This window comes from Nerophis ophidion, linkage group LG01, assembly GCF_033978795.1.
Source record: "Nerophis ophidion isolate RoL-2023_Sa linkage group LG01, RoL_Noph_v1.0, whole genome shotgun sequence".
NCBI classification, from domain to species: domain Eukaryota; kingdom Metazoa; phylum Chordata; class Actinopteri; order Syngnathiformes; family Syngnathidae; genus Nerophis; species Nerophis ophidion.
In genome coordinates this window covers 11,743,946-11,765,056 of record NC_084611.1, presented here as the reverse complement: position 1 = coordinate 11,765,056, position 21,111 = coordinate 11,743,946, and the positions used below count along the sequence as shown (strand labels likewise).

General features: G+C 40.7%; 1 protein-coding gene across 1 annotated transcript in view; it reads right to left on the bottom strand.

Annotated features, from left to right (window-relative positions):
* The window catches only part of dapk1 (death-associated protein kinase 1), a 233,826-nt gene extending 212,812 nt beyond the window's left edge, over positions 1–21,014 (bottom strand). Inside the window, exons 1-2 of the mRNA XM_061896021.1 lie at positions 19,538–21,014; positions 14,883–15,064 (exon numbers count right to left, since the gene is read on the bottom strand). Coding sequence (XP_061752005.1) covers positions 14,883–14,944 — 62 coding nt within the window. The 5' untranslated portion in view covers positions 14,945–15,064; positions 19,538–21,014. The remainder of the gene's footprint in view (positions 1–14,882; positions 15,065–19,537) is intronic.
* Between the last annotated feature and the right edge of the window lie 97 nt (positions 21,015–21,111).

Here is a 21,111-nt window from a genome sequence, read left to right as displayed (position 1 = left end):
TTCCAAGGAGACTCCCAAATTTCAGTGCCCCTCCAGAAAATCACCAGGGGGCAACCATTCTCCCAAATTTCTCCCGATTCCCACCTGGACAACAATAATGGGGGCGTGCCTTAAAGGCACTGCCTCAAGCGTCCTCTAAAACCGTCACGTCCGCTTTTCCTACGTAGAAACAGCGTGCCGGCCTTGTCACATTATATATGTGGCTTTTACACACACACACACACACACACACACACACACACACACACACACACACACACACACACACACACACACACACACACACACACACACAAGCTAATGCAATGCAAGTTTGGTCAACAGCCATACAGGTCACACTGAGGGTGGCCGTATAAACAACTTTAAGACTGTTACAAATATGCGCCACACTGTGAACAAACACTAAACGAGAATGACAAGCAAATTTCGGGAGAACATCCGCACTGTAACACAACATAAACACAACAGCACAAACACACAGAACTCCTTGCAGCACTACCTCTTCCTGGACGCTACAATATACAAATTTATTATTAGCTTGTGGGAAAAGTTTATTTTGATATTTACCTGAGAAGGCTGAAAATAGAAAACAGGCATTCAATTTCTATTTAAATTTGATTTGATATGCCCATTGCTATTTTTAAATTATTAGTATTATTTGAAACTCGATTTTGCATGTCACTATTAAGTTTTATAATTCTTGCTTGTTCAATAATCAATGCAAAACTTGTTTGGTTCCCTATTAAAAGGTTAATTTGTTCAACCTTGGCCCGCGGCTTTGTTCAGTTTTAAATTTTAGCCCACTCTGTATTTGAGTTTGACACCCCTGCTGTACAAGGTAGGGCTGGGCGATATTGCCTTTTTTTAATATCGCAATATTTTTTTTAGGCCATATAGCGATATACGATATATATTACGATATTTTGCCTTGGCCTTGAATGAACACTTGATACATATAATCACAGCAGTCAACATTAAAACATTATTCTTCATACTGCATTAATATATGCTACTTTTAAACTTTCATGCAGAGAGGGAAATCACAACTAAGTCAATTGACCAAAACTGTATTTATTAAAGTTATAAAGCAGTGGCACAAACATTCATGTCATTTCCAAAACAGAAAGTGCAAGATTGTCAGAGACATTTTAAGTGTCAAATAAAAATGAGCTGCATAATAGGAAATTAAATAGTATTCGTCCTTCACTATGTGGTATGGTACTAAGGTTATGAAATTCTCTTCATTCTCTAGCGAGTGACTTAACAAATGATGCTACATATTAGCAGTAATGCTACGTTTTATAGCAACGGTCCCCCCCCCCCCACCCACATTTGACAAATTACGGTTGTCTGTTCGACATATTCCCACTTGAAGCCGAACCACCCTGCAGTTTTTATTGGGAATTAAGTCTTCCTTCATTTGTTACCAGATCTGCACCATTGTTCTCTTGTACGGCTACGTTAGCAGCTAACGTTAGCCACGCCGCCACCTCTCTGGTATGTGACGTGTGACGTATGTAAGAATGTGCGCCTGCTTGTCTGCGAGAAGGAGAGACAGGAAAGAGCGAGGAGAGCCTCAAGTGTTTGCCCGCAGCTAAAAGTCCTGCATGCAAAGTATACTCGAATATTACGATATAGTCATTTTCTATATCGCACAGAGACAAACCCGCGACATATCGTATATATCGATATATCGCCCAGCCCTAGTACAAGGGTACAGTGTCCACGCCAGGGGTAGGGAACCTATGGCTCTCGAGCCAGATGTGGCTCTTTTGATGACTGCCTCTGGCTCTCGGATAAATCCTAGCTCACATTGCTTACCACGATAAGTAATTAATAATCGACATCCATTGCTTTAGTCCTCTCCAAGGTTTCTCATAGTCATCATAGTCACCGACGTCCCACTGGGTGTGAGGTTTCCTTGCCCTTATGTGGGCCTACCGAGGATGTCGTCGTGGTTTGTGTTGTGGTTTGCGCAGCCCTTTGAGACACTAGTGATTTAGGGCTATATAAGTAAACATTGATTGATTAATTGATTGAATAATTCCACTGGTAATCCATCCATCTTCTACCGCTTGTCCCGTTCGGGTCGCGGGGGATGCTTGTGCCTATCTCCGATGCATTCACAGTGTTAAAAATAACAAATTCATTGATGAATTGATTAACATGGACGCCGACTTAAACAAGTTCCATCTTCTTCCGCTTATCCGAGGTCGGGTCGCGGGGGCAGCAGCCTAAGCAGGGAAACCCAGACTTCCCTCTCCCCAGTCACTTCGTCCAGCTCTTCTCGGGGGATCCCGAGGCGTTCCCAGGCCAGCCGGGAGACATAGTCTTCCCAACTTGTCCTGGGTCTTCCCCGTGGCCTCCTACCAGTTGGACGTGCCCTAAACACCTCCCTAGGGAGGCGTTCGGGTGGCATCCTGACCAGATGCCCGAATCACCTCATCTGGTTCCTCTCGATGTGAAGGAGCAGCGGCTTTACTTTGAGTTCCCCCCGGATGGCAGAGCTTCTCACCCTATCTCTAAGGGAGAGCCCCAAGTTGAAAAACTTATTCCGGTGTTACCATTTAGTGGTCGATCGTACGGAATATGTACTGTACTGTGCAATCTACTAATAAAAGTTTCAATCAATCAATCAACGTTCAAAATATAAAACATTCTCATGCATTTTAATCCATCCATTCGTTTTCTAGAAGTCCCATTCATGGTAAGAAGTATTAATGGTAAGAAGTTAAAAAAGTCTGCGGGCTATAGAGCGTTTTCCGTTCGGGCTCCAGTACTCTGGAATGCCCTCCCGGTAACAGTTCGAGATGCTACCTCAGTAGAAGCATTTAAGTCTCATCTTAAAACTCATCTGTATACTCTAGCCTTTAAATAGACCTCCTTTTTAGACCAGTTGATCTGCCGCTTCTTTTCTTTCTCCTATGCCCCCCCCTCCCTTGTGGAGGGGGTCCGGTCCGATGACCATGGATGAAGTACTGACTGTCCAGAGTCAAGACCCAGGATGGACCGCTCGTCGGGACCCAGGATGGACCGCTCGCCTGTATCGGTTGGGGACATCTCTACGCTGCTGATCCGCTTGAGATGGTTTCCTGTGGACGGGACTCTCACTGCTGTCTTGGAGCCACTATGGATTGAACTTTCACAGTATCATGTTAGACCCGCTCGACATCCATTGCTTTCGGTCCCCTAGAGGGGGGGGGGGTTGCCCACATCTGAGGTCCTCTCCAAGGTTTCTCATAGTCAGCATTGTCACTGGCGTCCCACTGAATGTGAATTCTCCCTGCCCACTGGGTGTGAGTTTTCCTTGCCCTTTTGTGGGTTCTTCCGAGGATGTTGTAGTCGTAATGATTTGTGCAGTCCTTTGAGACATTTGTGATTTGGGGCTATATAAATAAACATTGATTGATTGATTGAAGTTTTTTATCAATCAATCAATCAATCAATGTTTACTTATATAGCCCTAAATCACTAGTGTCTCAAAGGGCTGCACAAACCACCACGACATCCTCGGTAGGCCCACATAAGGGCAAAGAAAACTCACACCCAGTGGGACGTCGGTGACAATGATGACTATGAGAACCTTGGAGAGGAGGAAAGCAATGGATGTCGAGCGGGTCTAACATGATACTGTGAAAGTTCAATCCATAATGGATCCAACACAGTCGCGAGAGTCCAGTCCAAAGCGGATCCAACACAGCAGCGAGAGTCCCGTTCACAGCGGAGCCAGCAGGAAAACATCCCAAGCGGAGGCGGATCAGCAGCGCAGAGATGTCCCCAGCCGATACACAGGCGAGCAGTACATGGCCACCGGATCGGACCGGACCCCCTCCACAAGGGAGAGTGGGACATAGAAGAAAAAGAAAAGAAACGGCAGATCAACTGGTCTAAAAAGGGAGTCTATTTAAAGGCTAGAGTATACAAATGAGTTTTAAGGTGAGACTTAAATGCTTCTACTGAGGTGGCATCTCGAACTGTTACCGGGAGGGCATTCCAGAGTACTGGAGCCCGAAATGAAAACGCTCTATAGCCCGCAGACTTTTTTTGGGCTTTGGGAATCACTAATAAGCCGGAGTCCTTTGAACGCAGATTTCTTGCCGGGACATATGGTACAATACAATCGGCAAGATAGGATGGAGCTAGACCGTGTAGTATTTTATACGTAAGTAGTAAAACCTTAAAGTCACATCTTAAGTGCACAGGAAGCCAGTGCAGGTGAGCCAGTATTATCGGTTAGCTTCAGAATAACAATGTTATCAAAAAGAACAAAAAACTTATCACACTGTAAAAATGTTGGCCGCACTTAAAAATGCACGCATTTCGTTGTATTCAGTGTTAAAAACTATAATATGGCTCTCACGGAAATACATTTTAAAATATTTGGCATTCATGGCTCTCTCAGCCGAAAAGGTTCCCGACCCCTGGTCTACGCGTTTCTCCTCAATTGAGCTAAATTGAATTCTGTTTCTGTTTGATTCCTTGCTTCTTGTATACTCTAGCCTTTAAATAGACTCCCTTTTTAGACCAGTTGATCTGCCGTTTCTTTTCTTTTTCTTCTATGTCCCACTCTCCCTTGTGGAGGGGGTCCGGTCCGATCCGGTGGCCATGTACTGCTTGCCTGTGTATCGGCTGGGGACATCTCTGCGCTGCTGATCCGCCTCCGCTTGGGATGGTTTCCTGCTGGCTCCGCTGTGAACGGGACTCTCGCTGCTGTGTTGGATCCGCTTCGGACTGGACTCTCGCGACTGTGTTGGATCCATTATGGATTGAACTTTCACAGTATCATGTTAGACCCGCTCGACATCCATTGCTTTCCTCCTCTCCAAGGTTCTCATAGTCATCATTGTCACCGACGTCCCACTGGGTGTGAGTTTTCCTTGCCCTTATGTGGGCCTACCGAGGATGTCGTGGTGGTTTGTGCAGCCCTTTGAGACACTAGTGATTTAGGGCTATATAAGTAAACATTGATTGATTGATTAATAGATGCCATCAGTGTTTGAACCTGACACTACACGTAAAACAGAAGTGACACAAGAAAATGGTGTTTCGGGTTTGCGTCACCTTATGACCAATTATGCAAATTCAAAGATTAAATCACTCGATGATGCAATAATTGATATGTAGGACAAAAACGGAGGAGAGGAGAACAGTTATATCTCACCAAGAGGTACAGACCCACAATTTCCACACTTGACTGATTGCCCTAATTGACCACAAAGGGACGTGCTTTCCCCCTTATCCAGATTCCAACCACACACACACACACACACACACACACACACACACACACACACAACACACACACAGCTCCAGCAATTTACCCACTAACACAGTTGGCAGGGATCCAATTATCCTCCCATGACTGCAGAGATGAATTGAAAGTAATTCCCCCAGGACGACTGTGAACAATTTTGATTTGACTTGTAAGAAGACTGACAGGAACCACGTCAAGGTCAAAGGTGGACTGACCGCCATGAAAAGATAACACGACACGAGCCGCGTCATTAGGTACACCCGCCAGCCCAAACTAATACTGTACAATAATGACAGCAGTTAGTAAAAATGACTAATGATCTATTGCTAACGATGGATTCTGATGCGTCATCTATGTTGCTGCTCCTCGATCTTAGCGCTGCTTTTGATACCGTCGATCATAATATTTTATTAGAACGTATCAAAACACGAATTGGTATGTCAGACTTAGCCCTGTCTTGGTTTAACTCTTATCTTACTGATAGGATGCAGTGTGTCTCCCATAACAATGTGACCTCGGACTATGTTAAGGTAACGTGTGGAGTTCCCCAGGGTTCGGTCCTTGGCCCTGCACTCTTCAGCATCTACATGCTGCCGCTAGGTGACATCATACGCAAATACGGTGTTAGCTTTCACTGTTATGCTGATGACACCCAACTCTACATGCCTCTAAAGCTGACCAACACGCCGGATTGTAGTCAGCTGGAGGCGTGTCTTAATGAAATTAAACAATGGATGTCCGCTAACTTTTTGCAACTCAACGCCAAAAAAACGGAAATGCTGATTATCGGTCCTGCTAGACACCGAACTCTATTTAATAATACAACTCTAACATTTGACAACCAAACAATTAAACAAGGCGACACGGTAAAGAATCTGGGTATTATCTTCGACCCAACTCTCTCCTTTGAGGCACACATTAAAAGCGTTACTAAAACGGCCTTCTTTCATCTCCGTAACATCGCTAAAATTCGCTCCATTTTGTCCACTAAAGACGCTGAGATCATTATCCATGCGTTTGTTACGTCTCGTCTCGATTACTGTAACGTATTATTTTCGGGTCTCCCCATGTCTAGCATTAAAAGATTACAGTTGGTACAAAATGCGGCTGCTGGACTTTTGACAAGAACAAGGAAGTTTGATCACATTACGCCTGTACTGGCTTCCTGTGCAATTAAGATGTGACTTTAAGGTTTTACTACTTACGTATAAAATACTACACGGTCTAGCTCCATCCTATCTTGCCGATTGTATTGTACCATATGTCCCGGCAAGAAATCTGCGTTCAAAGGACTCCGGCTTATTAGTGATTCCCAAAGCCCAAAAAAAGTCTGCGGGCTATAGAGCGTTTTCCGTTCGGGCTCCAGTACTCTGGAATGCCCTCCCGGTAACAGTTCGCAATGCCACCTCAGTAGAAGCATTTAAGTCTCACCTTAAAACTCATTTGTATACTCTAGCCTTTAAATAGACTCCCTTTTTAGACCAGTTGATCTGCTGTTTCTTTTCTTTTTCTTCTATGTCCCACTCTCCCCTGTGGAGGGGGTCCAGTCCGATCCAGTGGCCATGTACTGCTTGCCTGTGTATCGGCTGGGGACATCTCTGCGCTGCTGATCTGCCTCCGCTTGGGATGGTTTCCTGCTGGCTCCGCCGTGAACGGGACTCTCGCTGCTGTGTTGGATCCGCTTTGGACTGGACTCTCGCGACTGTGTTGGATCCATTGTGGATTGAACTTTCACAGTATCATGTTAGACCCGCTCGACATCCATTGCTTTCCTCCTCTCCAAGGTTCTCATAGTCATCATTGTCACCGACGTCCCACTGGATCATTATTGTCACCGATGTCCCACTGGGTGTGAGTTTTCCTTGCCCTTATGTGGGCCTACCGAGGATGTCGTGGTGGTTTGTGCAGCCCTTTGAGACACTAGTGATTTAGGGCTAAATAAGTAAACATTGATTGATTGATTGATTGATCCTTTAAATCATGGGTGTCAAACTCTGTAATTTCATTTGGGCAACCATTCTTCCGAATTTCTCCCGATTTCCACCCGGACGACAATATTGTGGGCGTGCCTTGAAGGCACTGCCCTTAGCGTCCTCTACAGCCTGTCGTCACGTCCGCTTTTCCGCCATACACACAAGTGAATGCAAGGCATACTTGATCAACAGCCATACGGGTCACACTGAGGGTGGCCGTCTAAACAACTTTAACACTTTTAAAAATATGCGCCACACTGTGAAGCCACACCAAACAAGAATGACAAACACATTTCGGGAGAACATCCGCACCGTAGCACAACATAAACACAACAGAAGAAATACCCAGAACCCCTTGCAGCACTAACTCTTCCGGGACGCTACAATATACATCCCCGCTACCACCAAACCCCGCCCTCCCCAATTTTTATTAAAATGTTATTTGATATGCCGTTGATATTTTTTAATCATTATTATTATAATTTGAAACTCGATTTTGCATTTGACTATAAAGTGTTTAATATTCAATGCAAAACTTGTTTGAGTCCCTATTAAAAGGTTAATTTGTTCAACCTTGGCTCGCGGCTTTGTTCTGTTTTAAATTTTGGCCCACTCTGTATTTGAGTTTGACACCCCTGCTCTAAATGATTAAGACGTTGCTGTTTTTAGGAATCGCTGGCAACAAAAAAAATGCTACGCAAAACATCTCTATGTGACAAGGACACAAGGAGCTATTATGAAAACACTAGTCAAAGATCCTCTATGTGACGGGAAGACTGCTGTTTTTAAGGAACTACCGTGCAAATATTCGTAAAAATCTTCTATATAACAGGAGCAATCTGCTGTTCTTAGGAATCTCTAACAAAAAGCAACTGAAAATTCTCTATATGACAAGTACACTGCTGTTTTAAAGGAATTTCTGTGAAAACACTAGTCAAAGATCCTCTTTATAAAAAGCACAGTGCTCTGCTACTTTTAGGAATGTACTATACAAAAATAGTCAAATATCCTCTATTTGACAGGAACACTGCTGTTTTTAGGGACCTATAATGCAAACACAAGTCAGAACCTCTACAGTATATCACAGGAGCACTCTGCTATTTTTAGGAATCTCTTGCAAAAACAACTGACGGATCCTCTATAAGACAAAGACACTGCTGTTTTTAGGAATTTATTGCACAAAATGCAATTCAAATATTCTCTAAATGATAAGGACGCCACTGTTTTTCAGGACCCATTATAAAAAACAATAGTCAAAGATCCTCTATGTGACAGGAACATTCTGCTATTTTTAAAGACCTACTGCGCAGACACAAATCAAAAATCCTCTTTTTAACAGGAGCACTTTGGTGTTTTTAGGAATATTTTGCAAAAAAAAACACTGAAGGATTCTCTATATGACAAGGACAATGCTGTTTTTAGGAATCTCTTGCAAAAAAAAAAACCGGAAAGCTCCTCTAAATAACAAGGACGCTGCTTTTTTAGGAATGTATTGCAAAAAATGCAATTCAAAAATCCTTTATTTGATAAGGCCACTGCTGTTTTTGAGGACCTATTAAAAAAACAATAGTCAAAGATCCACCCAGTGTGGTGGGGGGCACTCTGTTGTTTTCAAAGACCTACTGCTCGAACACAAATCAAAAATCCTCTGTATGAAAAGAGCACTCTGCTGTTTTTAGGAATGTCTTGCAAAAAGAACTGACAGTTCCTCTATGAGACAAGGACACGGCTGTTTTTAGGAATGTATTGCACAAAATGCAATTCAAATATTCTCTAAATGATAAGGACGCCACTGTTTTTAAGGACCCAATATAAAAAAACAATAGTCAAAAATCCTCTTTATGACAGGAGCACTTTGCTGTTTTTAGGAATATTTTGCAAAAAAAACTGAAATTTCCTCTAAATAAATGTTTTTGAGGACACTCTGTTGTTTTTAAAGACCTACTGCGCAAACACAAATCAAAAATCCTCTTTATAACAGGAGCACTTTGCTGTTTTTTGGGAATATTTTGTAAAAAAAACACTGAAAGCTTCTCTATATGACAAGGACACTGCTGTTTTTAGGAATCTCTTGCAAAAAAAACAGAAATTTCCTCTAAATAACAAGGACACTGCTTTTTTAGGAATGTATTGCAAAAAATGCAATTCAAAAATCCTCTATATGATAAGGCCACTGCTGTTTTTGAGGACCAAAATAGTCAAAGATCCACCTAGTGTGGTGGGGGGCACTCTGTTGTTTTCAAAGACCTACTGCTCGAACACAAATCAAAAATCCTCTGTATGACAAGAGCACTCTGCTATTTTTAGGAATGTCTTGCAAAAAGAACTGACAGTTCCTCTATGAGACAAGGACACGGCTGTTTTTAGGAATGTATTGCACAAAATGCAATTCAAATATTTTCTAAATGATAAGGACACCACTGTTTTTAAGGACCCATTATAAAAAAACAATAGTCAAAAATCCTCTTTATGACAGGAGGACTTCGCTGTTTTTAGGAATCTTTTGCAAAAAAAACCACTGAAGGATTCTCTATATGACAAGGACACTGCTGTTTTTAGGAATCTCTTGCAAAAAAAACCGGAAAGCTCCTCTAAATAACAAGGGCGCTGCTTTTTTAGGAATGTATTGCAAAAAATGCAATTCAAAAATCCTCTATATGATAAGGACATTGCTGTTTTTGAGGACACTCTGTTGTTTTTAAAGACCTACTGCGCGAACACAAATCAAAAATCCTCTATATGACAGGAGCACTCTGCTGTTTTAAGGAATCTTTTGCAAAAAAAAAAACACTGAAGGATCCTCTATATAACAAGAACACTGTTGTTTTTAGGAGTGTATAGCAAAAAAATGCAATATAAAAAGTCCTCTACAGTATATGACAAGGACACTGTTGTTTTTGAGGACCTATTACAAAAACAATAGTCAAAGATCCTCTAAATGAGAGGAACACTGCCGTTTTTAAAGACCTACTGCGCAGACACAAATCAAAAATCCTTTATATGACAGGGGCACTCTACTGTTTTTAGGAATCTTTTGCAAAACAAAACACTGAAGGGTTCTCTATAAGACAAGGACACTGCTGTTTTTAGGAATCTTTGCATATAATGCAACTCAAAGATGATATATATGATGAGGACATAGCGGTTTTCAAAGAACCTATTATCTAAAAGACTAGTTAAAGATCTGACTGCTGAAGAGATCCTTTACATGACAGCAGAGTGCTGACTCGGCGTAAAGATGCATGATCAATACTATAATGCAGACATGCTGGGTTAGTCCTTAGGTAGTGGGGGAGGTGCAGGACCCCCCCAGTGGGGGTAGATGTAGGTCAGTGTTTGGCACACAACTCATGTACATGACTGCTGCCATCGTGTTTTATAAAACTTTGTGCTCTTGAACGCTGCTTTGTATTCAATAAGCCGTGTGCTCTTTGAGGGGGAACCTTGCTGCTCATTTGCATGTAACACTAGACTACATCCACACTTCCTTATCCTCGAAATGCAGAGCAAGCGCGCGCGCACACACACACACACACACACACACACACACACACACTGGTTATCATTTGGAGTGGGGACCAAGTGTTTGTTCAGGATTTGTGGGGACCACCCTTTCTACTGCTATCATTCATCAGTTACACACACACATGTTGTTCAGGACTTGTGGGGACCACCCTTTCTACTGCTATCATTCATCAGTTACACACACACACGTTGTTCAGGACTTGTGGGGACCACCCTTTCTTCAGGTTGTGGAGGCATAACAAAAAATGAGGTAAAATGGTCACTCCCCAGTTAGCTCATACACGTCTTTAAATCTCTGCATTGATGAAGTAATGTGCTGATCATTCTTACTGGGGACCCTGGGGGAAAAAAGTTAATATGGTTCATGGGGGACCAAATTTAAATAATTTTGCATAATTCACACACATTTGTTCGTGACTACTGAGGACCATTTAAGAAAAAACAAGTTCAAATGAAATATGACATGATCCTCAGAAAACAGAACTACAGCTGTCCTCTTATAGGACAGGTGGAAGTGGTTAACTATACACGGAAGAAGTGTGAGCAGAGCAGCGAGTGCATTACCAGCTAAAGCCCGATGAGGGGGCTGCTGTGCAAATGTCTCAAACTCAAACTAACCAGTAAACATGTTTTAGGGGCCAAAACTTAAAAATCACTTAGGTATCTTCAGAATGGATCTGACTATCATTTAAAGGGGAACATTATCACCAGACCTATGTAAGCGTCAATATATACCTTGATGTTGCAGAAAAAAGACCATATGTTTTTTTAACCGATTTCCGAACTCTAAATGGGTGAATTTTGGCGAATTAAACGCCTTTCTGTTTATGCCTCTCTGAGCGATGACGTCAGAACGTGACGTCACATCGGTACTCAACGCCATTTTTCCCTACACATCAGACGCATCGAGTCAAATCAGCTCTGTTATTTTCCTGTTTTTTCGACTGTTTTCCGATACCTTGGAGACATCATGCCTCGTCGGTGTGTTGTCGGAGGGTGTAACAACACGATCAGGGACGGATTCAAGTTGATTTACGTAGAATGTGCATCGATTAGCACGGCATGCTAATCGATGCTAACATGCTATTTAGGCTAGCTGTGTGTACATATTGCAGCATTATGCCTCATTTGTAGCTATATTTGCATCTAGCCTTTCCCTCCATCCACATTTAATGCCAAACAAACACTTAGCAATCGACGGATTTAAGTTGCTCCAGTGTCAAGAGATGCAAAAGTCCCCCGTTTAGTTTTTACCGGCGATGCTACGACAGAGATGGCACAGAGATGGCAAAAATGTCTGGATATCCTGCGACACTCAAAGCCGATGCATTCCCAACGATAAAGTCAATGAAATCACAAAGGTGAGTGTTGTTGATGTTATTGACTTATGTGCTAATCAGACATATTTGGTCACGGCATGACTGCCAGCTAATTGATGCTAACATGCTATTTAGGCTGGCTGTATGTACATTTGAAACTGTATTTACATCCAGCGTTTCCTTCCACCCACATTTAATGCGAAACAAACACTTACCAATCGAGGGATTTAAGTTGATCCAGTGTCAATGCGAAAGTCCTGATCGGTTGGTCTGCACATTTTACCGGCGATGCTAACGCGAAGTTATTCGCTCAATAGCTTCAGTTTCTTCTTCAATTTTGTTTTCGCTATCTGCGTCCATACTCCAACCATCTGTTTCAATACATGCGTAATCTGTTGAATCGCTTAAGCCGCTGAAATCCGAGTCTGAATCCGAGCTAATGTCGCTATATCCTGCTGTGCTATTCGCCATTGTTTGTATATGAATCGCTATGTGACGTCACAGGGAAATAGACAGTGGCTTAAGCAAATAGCAAAAATCAAGCACTTTAAAGCTTTTTTTAGGGATATTCCGGGACGGGTAAAATTTAGAAAAAAAAATTGAAAAATAAAATAAGCCACTGGGAACTGATTTTTATTGGTTTTAACCCTTCTGAAATTGTGATAACGTTCCCCTTTAAAAAGTTGTCCCTTTAGGGGCCCTGTTTTTTGGTCTCCATACCGTCAGAGGTCCCTGCTGTTTTTAGGAATGTCTTGCAAAAAATGCAGTTCAAAGATTCGCTATATGCTAAGCATGCTGCTGTTTTTAAGAACCTATTATAAAACAATAGTCAAAGATCCTCTTTATGACAAGAACAGTCTGCTGTTTTTGTCGACCTACTGTGTAAACACAAGTCAACAAACCTCTATATGAAAGGAGCACTCTGCTGTTTTTAGGAATCTATTGCAAAAACAACTGAAAGATCCTCTACAAGACAAGGACACTGCTGTTTTTAGGAATCTCTTGCGAAAACAACTGAAAGATCCTCTATAAGACAATGACACTGCTGTTTTTAGGAATCCCTTGCAAAAACAACTTAAATATCCTCTAAGACAAAGACACTGCTGTTTTTAGGAATCTCTTGCAAAAAATGCAATTCAAAGATTCGCTATATGATACGGAAGCTGATGTTTTTAAGAACCTCTTAGAAAACAACAGCCAAATATCTTCTTCGTGGCAAGAACACTCTGCTATTTTTCGGGACCTACTGTGAAAACACAAGTCAATAATCCTCTATATGACAGGAAAACTCTTCTGTTTTAGGAATCTATTGCAAAAACAACTGAAATATCCTCTATAAGACAAGGACACTGCTGTTTTTAGGACTCTCTTGCAAAAACAACTGAAATATCCTGTATAAGACAAAGACACTGCTGTTTTTAGGAATGTCTTGCAAAAAATGCAGTTCAAAGATTCGCAATATGCTAAGCAAGCTGCTGTTTTTCAGAACCTATTATAAAACAATAGTCAAAGATCCTCTTTGTGACAAGAACAGTCTGCTGTTTTTGTCGACCTACTGTGTAAACACAAGTCAACCATCCTCTATATGACAGAAGCACTTTGCTGTTTTTTTAGGAATCTCTTGCAAAAACAACAGAAAGATCCTCTATAAGACAAGGACACTGCTGTTTTTAGGAATTTCTTGCAGAAAATTCAATTCAAAGATTCCCTTAATGATAAGGATGCTGCTGTTTTTAAAGACCTGTTATAAAAACAATAGTCAAATATCCTCTAAACACGGTACACCACAGGCTACTAGGAGCGAGCAGCTACACAACAGCTAAGCACAGTATAGCACAAAAGCTAAACCTGCGTGTTCTTCATTGGAAAATATTGTGGTCTAAAACAGCCCTTTTGTCAACACAAACACGGGGCGGTATAGCTCGGTTGGTAGAGTGGCCGTGCCAGCAACTTGAGGGTTGCAGGTTCGATTCCCGCTTGTGCCATCCTAGTTACTGCCGTTGTGTCCTTGGGCAAGACACTTTACCCACCTGCTCCCAGTGCCACCCACACTGGTTTAAATGTAACTTAGATATTGGGTGTATGTAAAGCGCTTTGAGTCACTTGAGAAAAGCGCTATATAAATATAATTCACAGAAACACGTGTCAAAAAATGATATTTGGGTATTACTCACACAAATAAAGTCTCCAAAGCAGAAGCGTAGAAAGTATCCAGTAACAAACGTGTCTGCATCAATCAACTCACAGCTTAACTTCATTCATTATTGTGGTAATGTTTTCTAACGCTCCACACTACAAAATAAAAGTACGTACTACGGCTCATGCTGATATCGTATCGGATTGAGATCGGTATCGACCAAAACTCAAGGATCCAATGTAGAAAAGTTTGAAAGTTGCATCAGGACACCCTTACTGTAATTGGGAAATATAGTTGAAAGAGTTTTTTTCTGTCCGCTTTCTCATGCACTCCACATCATTATTAAGGTTTAAACTCACTGCAATATTTGCTTGCTTACTTAACCAAATAATATGAAATTGTAGTGAATTTTTTATGACTTCTTAAGTCCAAAAGAGAAACCCGCACAAAATAAAAGCCAAGTTCCCGATGTCCAGTGGAAGTTCAACCACCACTGACGACGACCCCCACAGACGGGGTGGGGGGGACGTGGGAGACCTCCAGGGAGAAGCGAGCGCTTCATTACTGACAAGGATGCATCATGGCCGGCATGCATTAAGAGCGCAGACTGGGGCTTATGGAAGCATACATCTTTTTTTTTTTTTTGCAGAGTCGGAAAAGCAGGCAGCACTCACCTGCCCAGCTCTTCTCCGATTTCATAACACTCCTCGACATTCTCCTGCTTGAAAACAGTCATGTTGCTGCTCTTCCTGGAGGTGAGGGGGAGGGGGGGGCTGGTCACAGGCGAGTCATGCCTACCAGAAGCCTCCTTTCTGGGCTCGGTCACAGCCGGCAATGCCCCCCTTCATGGTCGGCCCTGGCAAGGGTGGGGGAACAAAATTAATGAAAATCAGTCTTTTTTTTCCAACACGCACAAACATGACACCGACCTCTATTTAATAATACAACTTTAACATTTGACAACCAAATAATAAAACAAGGTGACTCGGTAAAAAATCTGGGTATTATCTTCGACCCAACTCTCTCCTGTGAGTCACACATTAAAAGCGTTACTAAAACGGCCTTCTTTCATCTCCGTAATATCGCTAAAATTCGCTCCATTTTGTCCACTGAAGACGCCGAGATCATTATCCATGTGTTTGTTACGACTCGTCTCGATTACTGTAACGTATTATTTTCGGGTCTCCCCATGTCTAGCATTAAAAGATTACAGTTGGTACAAAATGCGGCTGCTAGACTTTTGACAAGAACAAGAAAGTTTGATCACATTACGCCTGTACTGGCTCACCTGCACTGGCTTCCTGTGCACTTAAGATGTGACTTTAAGGTTTTACTACTTACGTATAAAATACTACACGGTCTAGCTCCATCCTATCTTGCCGATTGTATTGTACCATATGTCCCGGCAAGAAATCTGCCTTCAAAAGACTCCGGCTTATTAGTGATTCCCAAAGCCCAAAAAAAGTCTGCGGGCTATAGAGCGTTTTCATTTCGGGCTCCAGTACTCTGGAATGCCCTCCCGGTAACAGTTCGAGATGCTACCTCAGTAGAAGCATTTAAGTCTCACCTTAAAACTCATCTGTATACTCTAGCCTTTAAATAGACCTCCTTTTTAGACCAGTTGATCTGCCGCTTCTTTTCTGTTTTCTCCTATGTCCCCCCCTCCTTTGTGGAGGGGGTCCGGTCCGATGACCATGGATGAAGTACTGGCTGTCCAGAGTCGAGACCCAGGATAGACCGCTCGCCTGTGTATCGGTTGACCCATCTCTACGATGCTGATCCGCCTCCGCTTGGGATGGTTTCCTGTGGACGGGACTCTCGCTGCTGTCTTGGATCCGCTTTGAACTGAACTCTCGTGGCTGTGTTGGAGCCACTATGGATTGAACTTTCACAGCATCATGTTAGACCCACTCGACATCCATTGCTTTCGGTCCCCTAGAGGGGGGGGTTGCCCACTTCTGAGGTCCTCTCCAAGGTTTCTCATAGTCAGCATTGTCACTGGCGTCCCACTGGGTGTGAATTCTCCCTGCCCACTGGGTGTGAGTTTTCCTTGCCCTTTTGTGGGTTCTTCCGAGGGTGTCGTAGTCAGAGTGGTTTGTACAGTCCTTTGAGACATTTGTGATTTAGGGCTATATAAATAAACATTGATTGATTGATTGATTGATGACATCACTTTTAATTTTGAGATGTTTGTGTATTTTTCGTTTGATTGGAAGAAATGCTACCGCCGACTTTCCTTGTCCTTTGTCTGCTGTGTGTGGCAGTTAAAGCTTTCAAGTCAGGATGCACTTTTTACGTCTAAAAGTCTGATAGACATCAACTTTGTTTGAAAGTTAGAAACACAAAATATGCAATTTTTGACTAAAAAAAATGGGGTGCAAATTGTATCATTTGATTCATTCGTTTTTGAAAGGGGGTGTGAGTTTATTGAGATTTTTTTTTTTTACAATTATGTCCTAAAATGGTCAATCTGAAAATTTCCAGTAAAATATGATTTTTTTCCTACCTTTAGGTCCTGAAATGGTCCATCTGAAAATGTCCAGTAAAATATGCTTTTTTCTTTCTAGGTCCTGAAATGGTCCCTCCAAAAATGTATAATAGAATATGATTTTTTAATTTTTAACCGGGATCGTTCTGTGTGAAGTTTGCATGTTCTCCCCGTGAATGCGTGGGTTCCCTCCGGGTACTCCGGCTTCCTCCCACTTCCGAAAGACATGCACCTGGGGATAGGTTGATTGGAAACACTAAAATGGTCCCTAGTGTGTGAATGTGAGTGTGAATGTTGTCTGTCTATCTGTGTTGGCCCTGTGATGAGGTGGCGACTTGTCCAGGGTGTACATCGCCTTCCGCCCGATTGTAGCTGAGATAGGCGCCAGCGCCCTCGGCGACCCCAAAAGGGAATAAGCGGTAGAAAATGGAAATTGATTTTTTAATTATTTTTTTTACCTTAAGGTCCTGAAATGGTCCCTCTTAAAATTTCCAAAATTTCCATTAAAATATGATTTTTTTTTTTACTTTTATGTCCTGAAATGGTCCCTCTGAAAGTTTCCAGTAAAATATGATTTTTTTTAACCTTTAGGGTCCTGAAATGGTCCCCCTAAAAAATTCTAGTAAACTATAATTTTTTTTTTTTTAGATATAGGTCCTGAAATGGTCACTCTGAAAATTTCCAGTAAAATATGATTTATCTTTTTTAACCTTTATGTCCTGAAATGGTCCCTCTGAAAATTTCCAGTAAAATATGATTTATCTTTTTTAACCTTTATGTCCTGAAATGGTCCCTCTGAACATTTCCAGTAGAATATGATTTTTTTCTACCTTTAGGTCCTGAAATGGTCCCTCTAAAAAATTCCATAAAAATATGATTTTTTTTAAACCTTTATGTCTTGAAATGGTCGCTCTGAAAATATCCAGCAAAATATTTTATTTTTTTTACCTTTAGGTCCTGAAATGATCCGTCTGAAAATTTCCAGTAAAATGTGATTGTTTTAACATTTAGGTCCTGAAATAGTCGCTCTAAAAAATTCCAGTTAACTATGAAAATACAATATTTTGTTGGATATTTTCAGAGGGACCATTTCAGGACATAAAGGTTTTAAAAAAAATCTGAGTTTACTGGAAATTTTTAGGGGGAGCATTTTTTTTTTAACTTTTAGGTCCTGAAATGGTCCCTATGAAAATTTCCAGTAAAATATGATTTTATTTTTTTACATTTAGGTCCAGAAATGGTCCCTCTGAAAATTTCCAGTAAACCAGGAATTTAATTTTTTTGCCTTTAGGTCCTGAAAGGGTCCCTCTAAAAAATTCCAATAAACTACGATTTTTTTTTTTTTTTACCTTTAGGTCCTGAAATGGTCCCTCTGAAAATTTCGAGTAAAACAGGATTTTATTTTATTTTTTGGGCCAATAGGTCTGGAAATGGTACCTCTATAAATTCCAGTAAAAAATGATTTATCTTTTTTAACCTTTATGTCCTGAAATGGTCCCTCTGAAAATGTCTAGTAAAATCTAATGTTTTTAACCTTTAGGTCCTGAAATGGTCCCTCGAAAAAATTTCCATTAAAATATGATTTTTTTTTCTACCGTTAAGTCCGGAAATGGTCCGTCTGAAAATTTCCAGCAAAAAATGATATATATTTTTTTACCTTTAGTTCCTGAAATGGTCCCTTGAAAAATTTCCAGGAAAATGTGATTTTTTTTTAACCTTCGTGTCCTGAAATGGTCCCTCTGAATATTTCCAGAAAAATATGATTTTTTTTTATTTTTACCTTTAAGTCCTGACATGGTCCCTCTGAAAATTTCCAGTAAAATATGATAATTTTTTTCAACACATTTAGGTCCGGAAAAGATCCCTCTAAAAATGTCCAATTAGTTATGGTTTTAGTTATTATGGATTTATTTTTTTACCTTTAGGTCCTGAAATGGTCCCTCTGAAAATTTCCAGCAAAACATGTTGTATATTTTTTTACCTTTAGATCCTGAAAAGGTCCCTGGAAAAAATTCCAGGAAAGAGTTGTTGTTTTTTAACCATGTCCTGAAATGGTCCCTCTGAAAATTTCCAGTAAAATATAAGATATATTTTTTTCAACACATTTAGGTCCGGAAATGGTCCCTCTAAAAATTTCCAATTAGTTAAGGATTTATTTCTTTTTTTAGCTTTAGGTCCTGAAATGATCTCTCTAAAAATGTAAGTCTTGAAATGGTCCCTCTGATAATTTCCAGATTTTTTTTTTTTGCCTCTAGGTCCTGAAATGGTCCCTCAAAAACATTCCAGTAAAATATGTTTTATTTGTTTTGACCTTTATGTCCTGAAATGGTCCCTCTGAAAATGTCCAGTAATATATATATTTTTTACGTTTAGGTCCTGAAATGGTTCCACTGAAAATTTCCAATAAAATATGATTTTCATTATCATGAACAAACTAAATCCAAATCAATTTTCTTTTCCGATACACAAAAATATGTCACCACTTGTAAATTTGAGATGTTTGTGTATTTTTCGTTTGGCTGGAAGGGGGGGTTGGTGTTGGTCAGAATGTGTCCGAAAAGGGCGACAGATGAGCGGCTGTGTGTCGCTTACTGTCGCCATGGGAAACAAGAGCGGTGCTACTCCGCCTTCCTACGACTCTCTTAAGTGAACGACATCATTTTACGGGGTAAATAACGCTTAAAAACGCGCAAAAAGAAACTCGTTTATAAAAAAATAAAATACAATAAAATAAAATCTGACATTTTGGTTGTGAAAAAGCAGCGCGAGGATCAACATTAGCAAGGCAACGTCGAAGCTTATTGTGTTTAATTAAGAAGGCAAGAAGGTAACATGTCTTACCGGTGAGCTGGAGTGTCTCACGGCCGAGTCCAAGCTATGTTTCGGCGGGTTGAGTGCGAGCAGGAGTCGCCGGTTGGCTTCTACCGGAGGACAAAACACCGCCCTGGGGAATCAACCTAACAATGTACGGCTACAGACGGCGCCTTCACGGAACGCTGTGGAAAAACGGAACAACCACTACGCTCCGGCCAACGCTACAACACCAACGCCAAAATCAGCCTCCACGCCCTTTTTTAGCGTCATAAAAATAATTTTGCTACCAATTAAAGATGGATGAATATAATTTTCTTAGCCCAAACTGAGATCTGGCTGGGAATTAAACAAATCACCGGCTGTTTCAAGGGCACCTAAACGCAGCACAACACACACAAAAAGACAATGCAGCCACTGGACACTTCATTGGGTACACTTGGGCAGTCTAATTATGACAAATAAATACACGCCATGCCTTCATAAAAATAGACACTTTTAAAATAAATTTAAAAAAGCCAAGAAATCTATTTAAAAAGTCTTGAAATATATAAATATGCAAGTAAAATATATAATCATATTGTCTCGCGACTCCGAAAGAGACAAGCGGTAGAAAATTGTCTTTTTCAAAAATGTCATAATGTAGTCCTATATAACTTTTTAAAGTTCCATCCATCCATTTTCTACCGCTTATTCCCTCTTGGGGTCGCGGGGGGCCCTGGCACCTATCTCAGCTACAATCGGGCGGAAGGCGGGGTACACCCTGGACAAGTCGCCACCTCACCGCAGCTTTTTTAAAGTTGTGATATATATTTTTTTTAAAGTTGTGATATTTTTTTTTCATTTTATAACAAAACAAAACCCAAGCAACACTTGAATAAACTGAAATTTAATCGAAAATATTTAGACGTGTCATTAAATATATACATCTGGAATTCAATAAACAATTGACACATAAATACTTTTGAAAAAATTCAATTATTAATCCATCCATTTCCTACCGCTTATTCCCTTTTGGGGTCGCGGGGGGCGCTGGCACCTATCTCAGCTACAATCGGGCGGAAGGCGGGGTACACCCTGGACAAGTCGCCACCTCATCCCAGCTTTTTTAAAGTTGTGATATTTTTTTTTTTTTAAGTTGTGATATTTTTTTTTCATTTTATAACAAAACAAAACACAAGCAACACTTGAATAAACTGACATTTAATCGAAAATATTTAGACTTGTCATTAAATATATACATCTGGAATTCAATAAACAATTGATACATAAATACTTAAGAAAACATTCAATTATTAATATTTTATTACATTTTAATCATCCGGCTTAAGTGTTTATTTATTACTAAAAAATGACACCAAGTAGTTGGGCATGTCATGAAGTATATATATTTTCATGAAAGTATTTTGTATAACTTTATTTCAATAAAAATGTGGATAATATCCTAAAGTTACACAATAAAAAGCACCATGCAATTAAAATAACGGCTTACTATATTAACTGTAATACAGGTGTGCCCACTGTTATATCCCAAGTCGTTATGTTTTATTATTATTATTTATGCTGGTAAAGTTGATACAAATAATTTTACCTAACTTAACAAG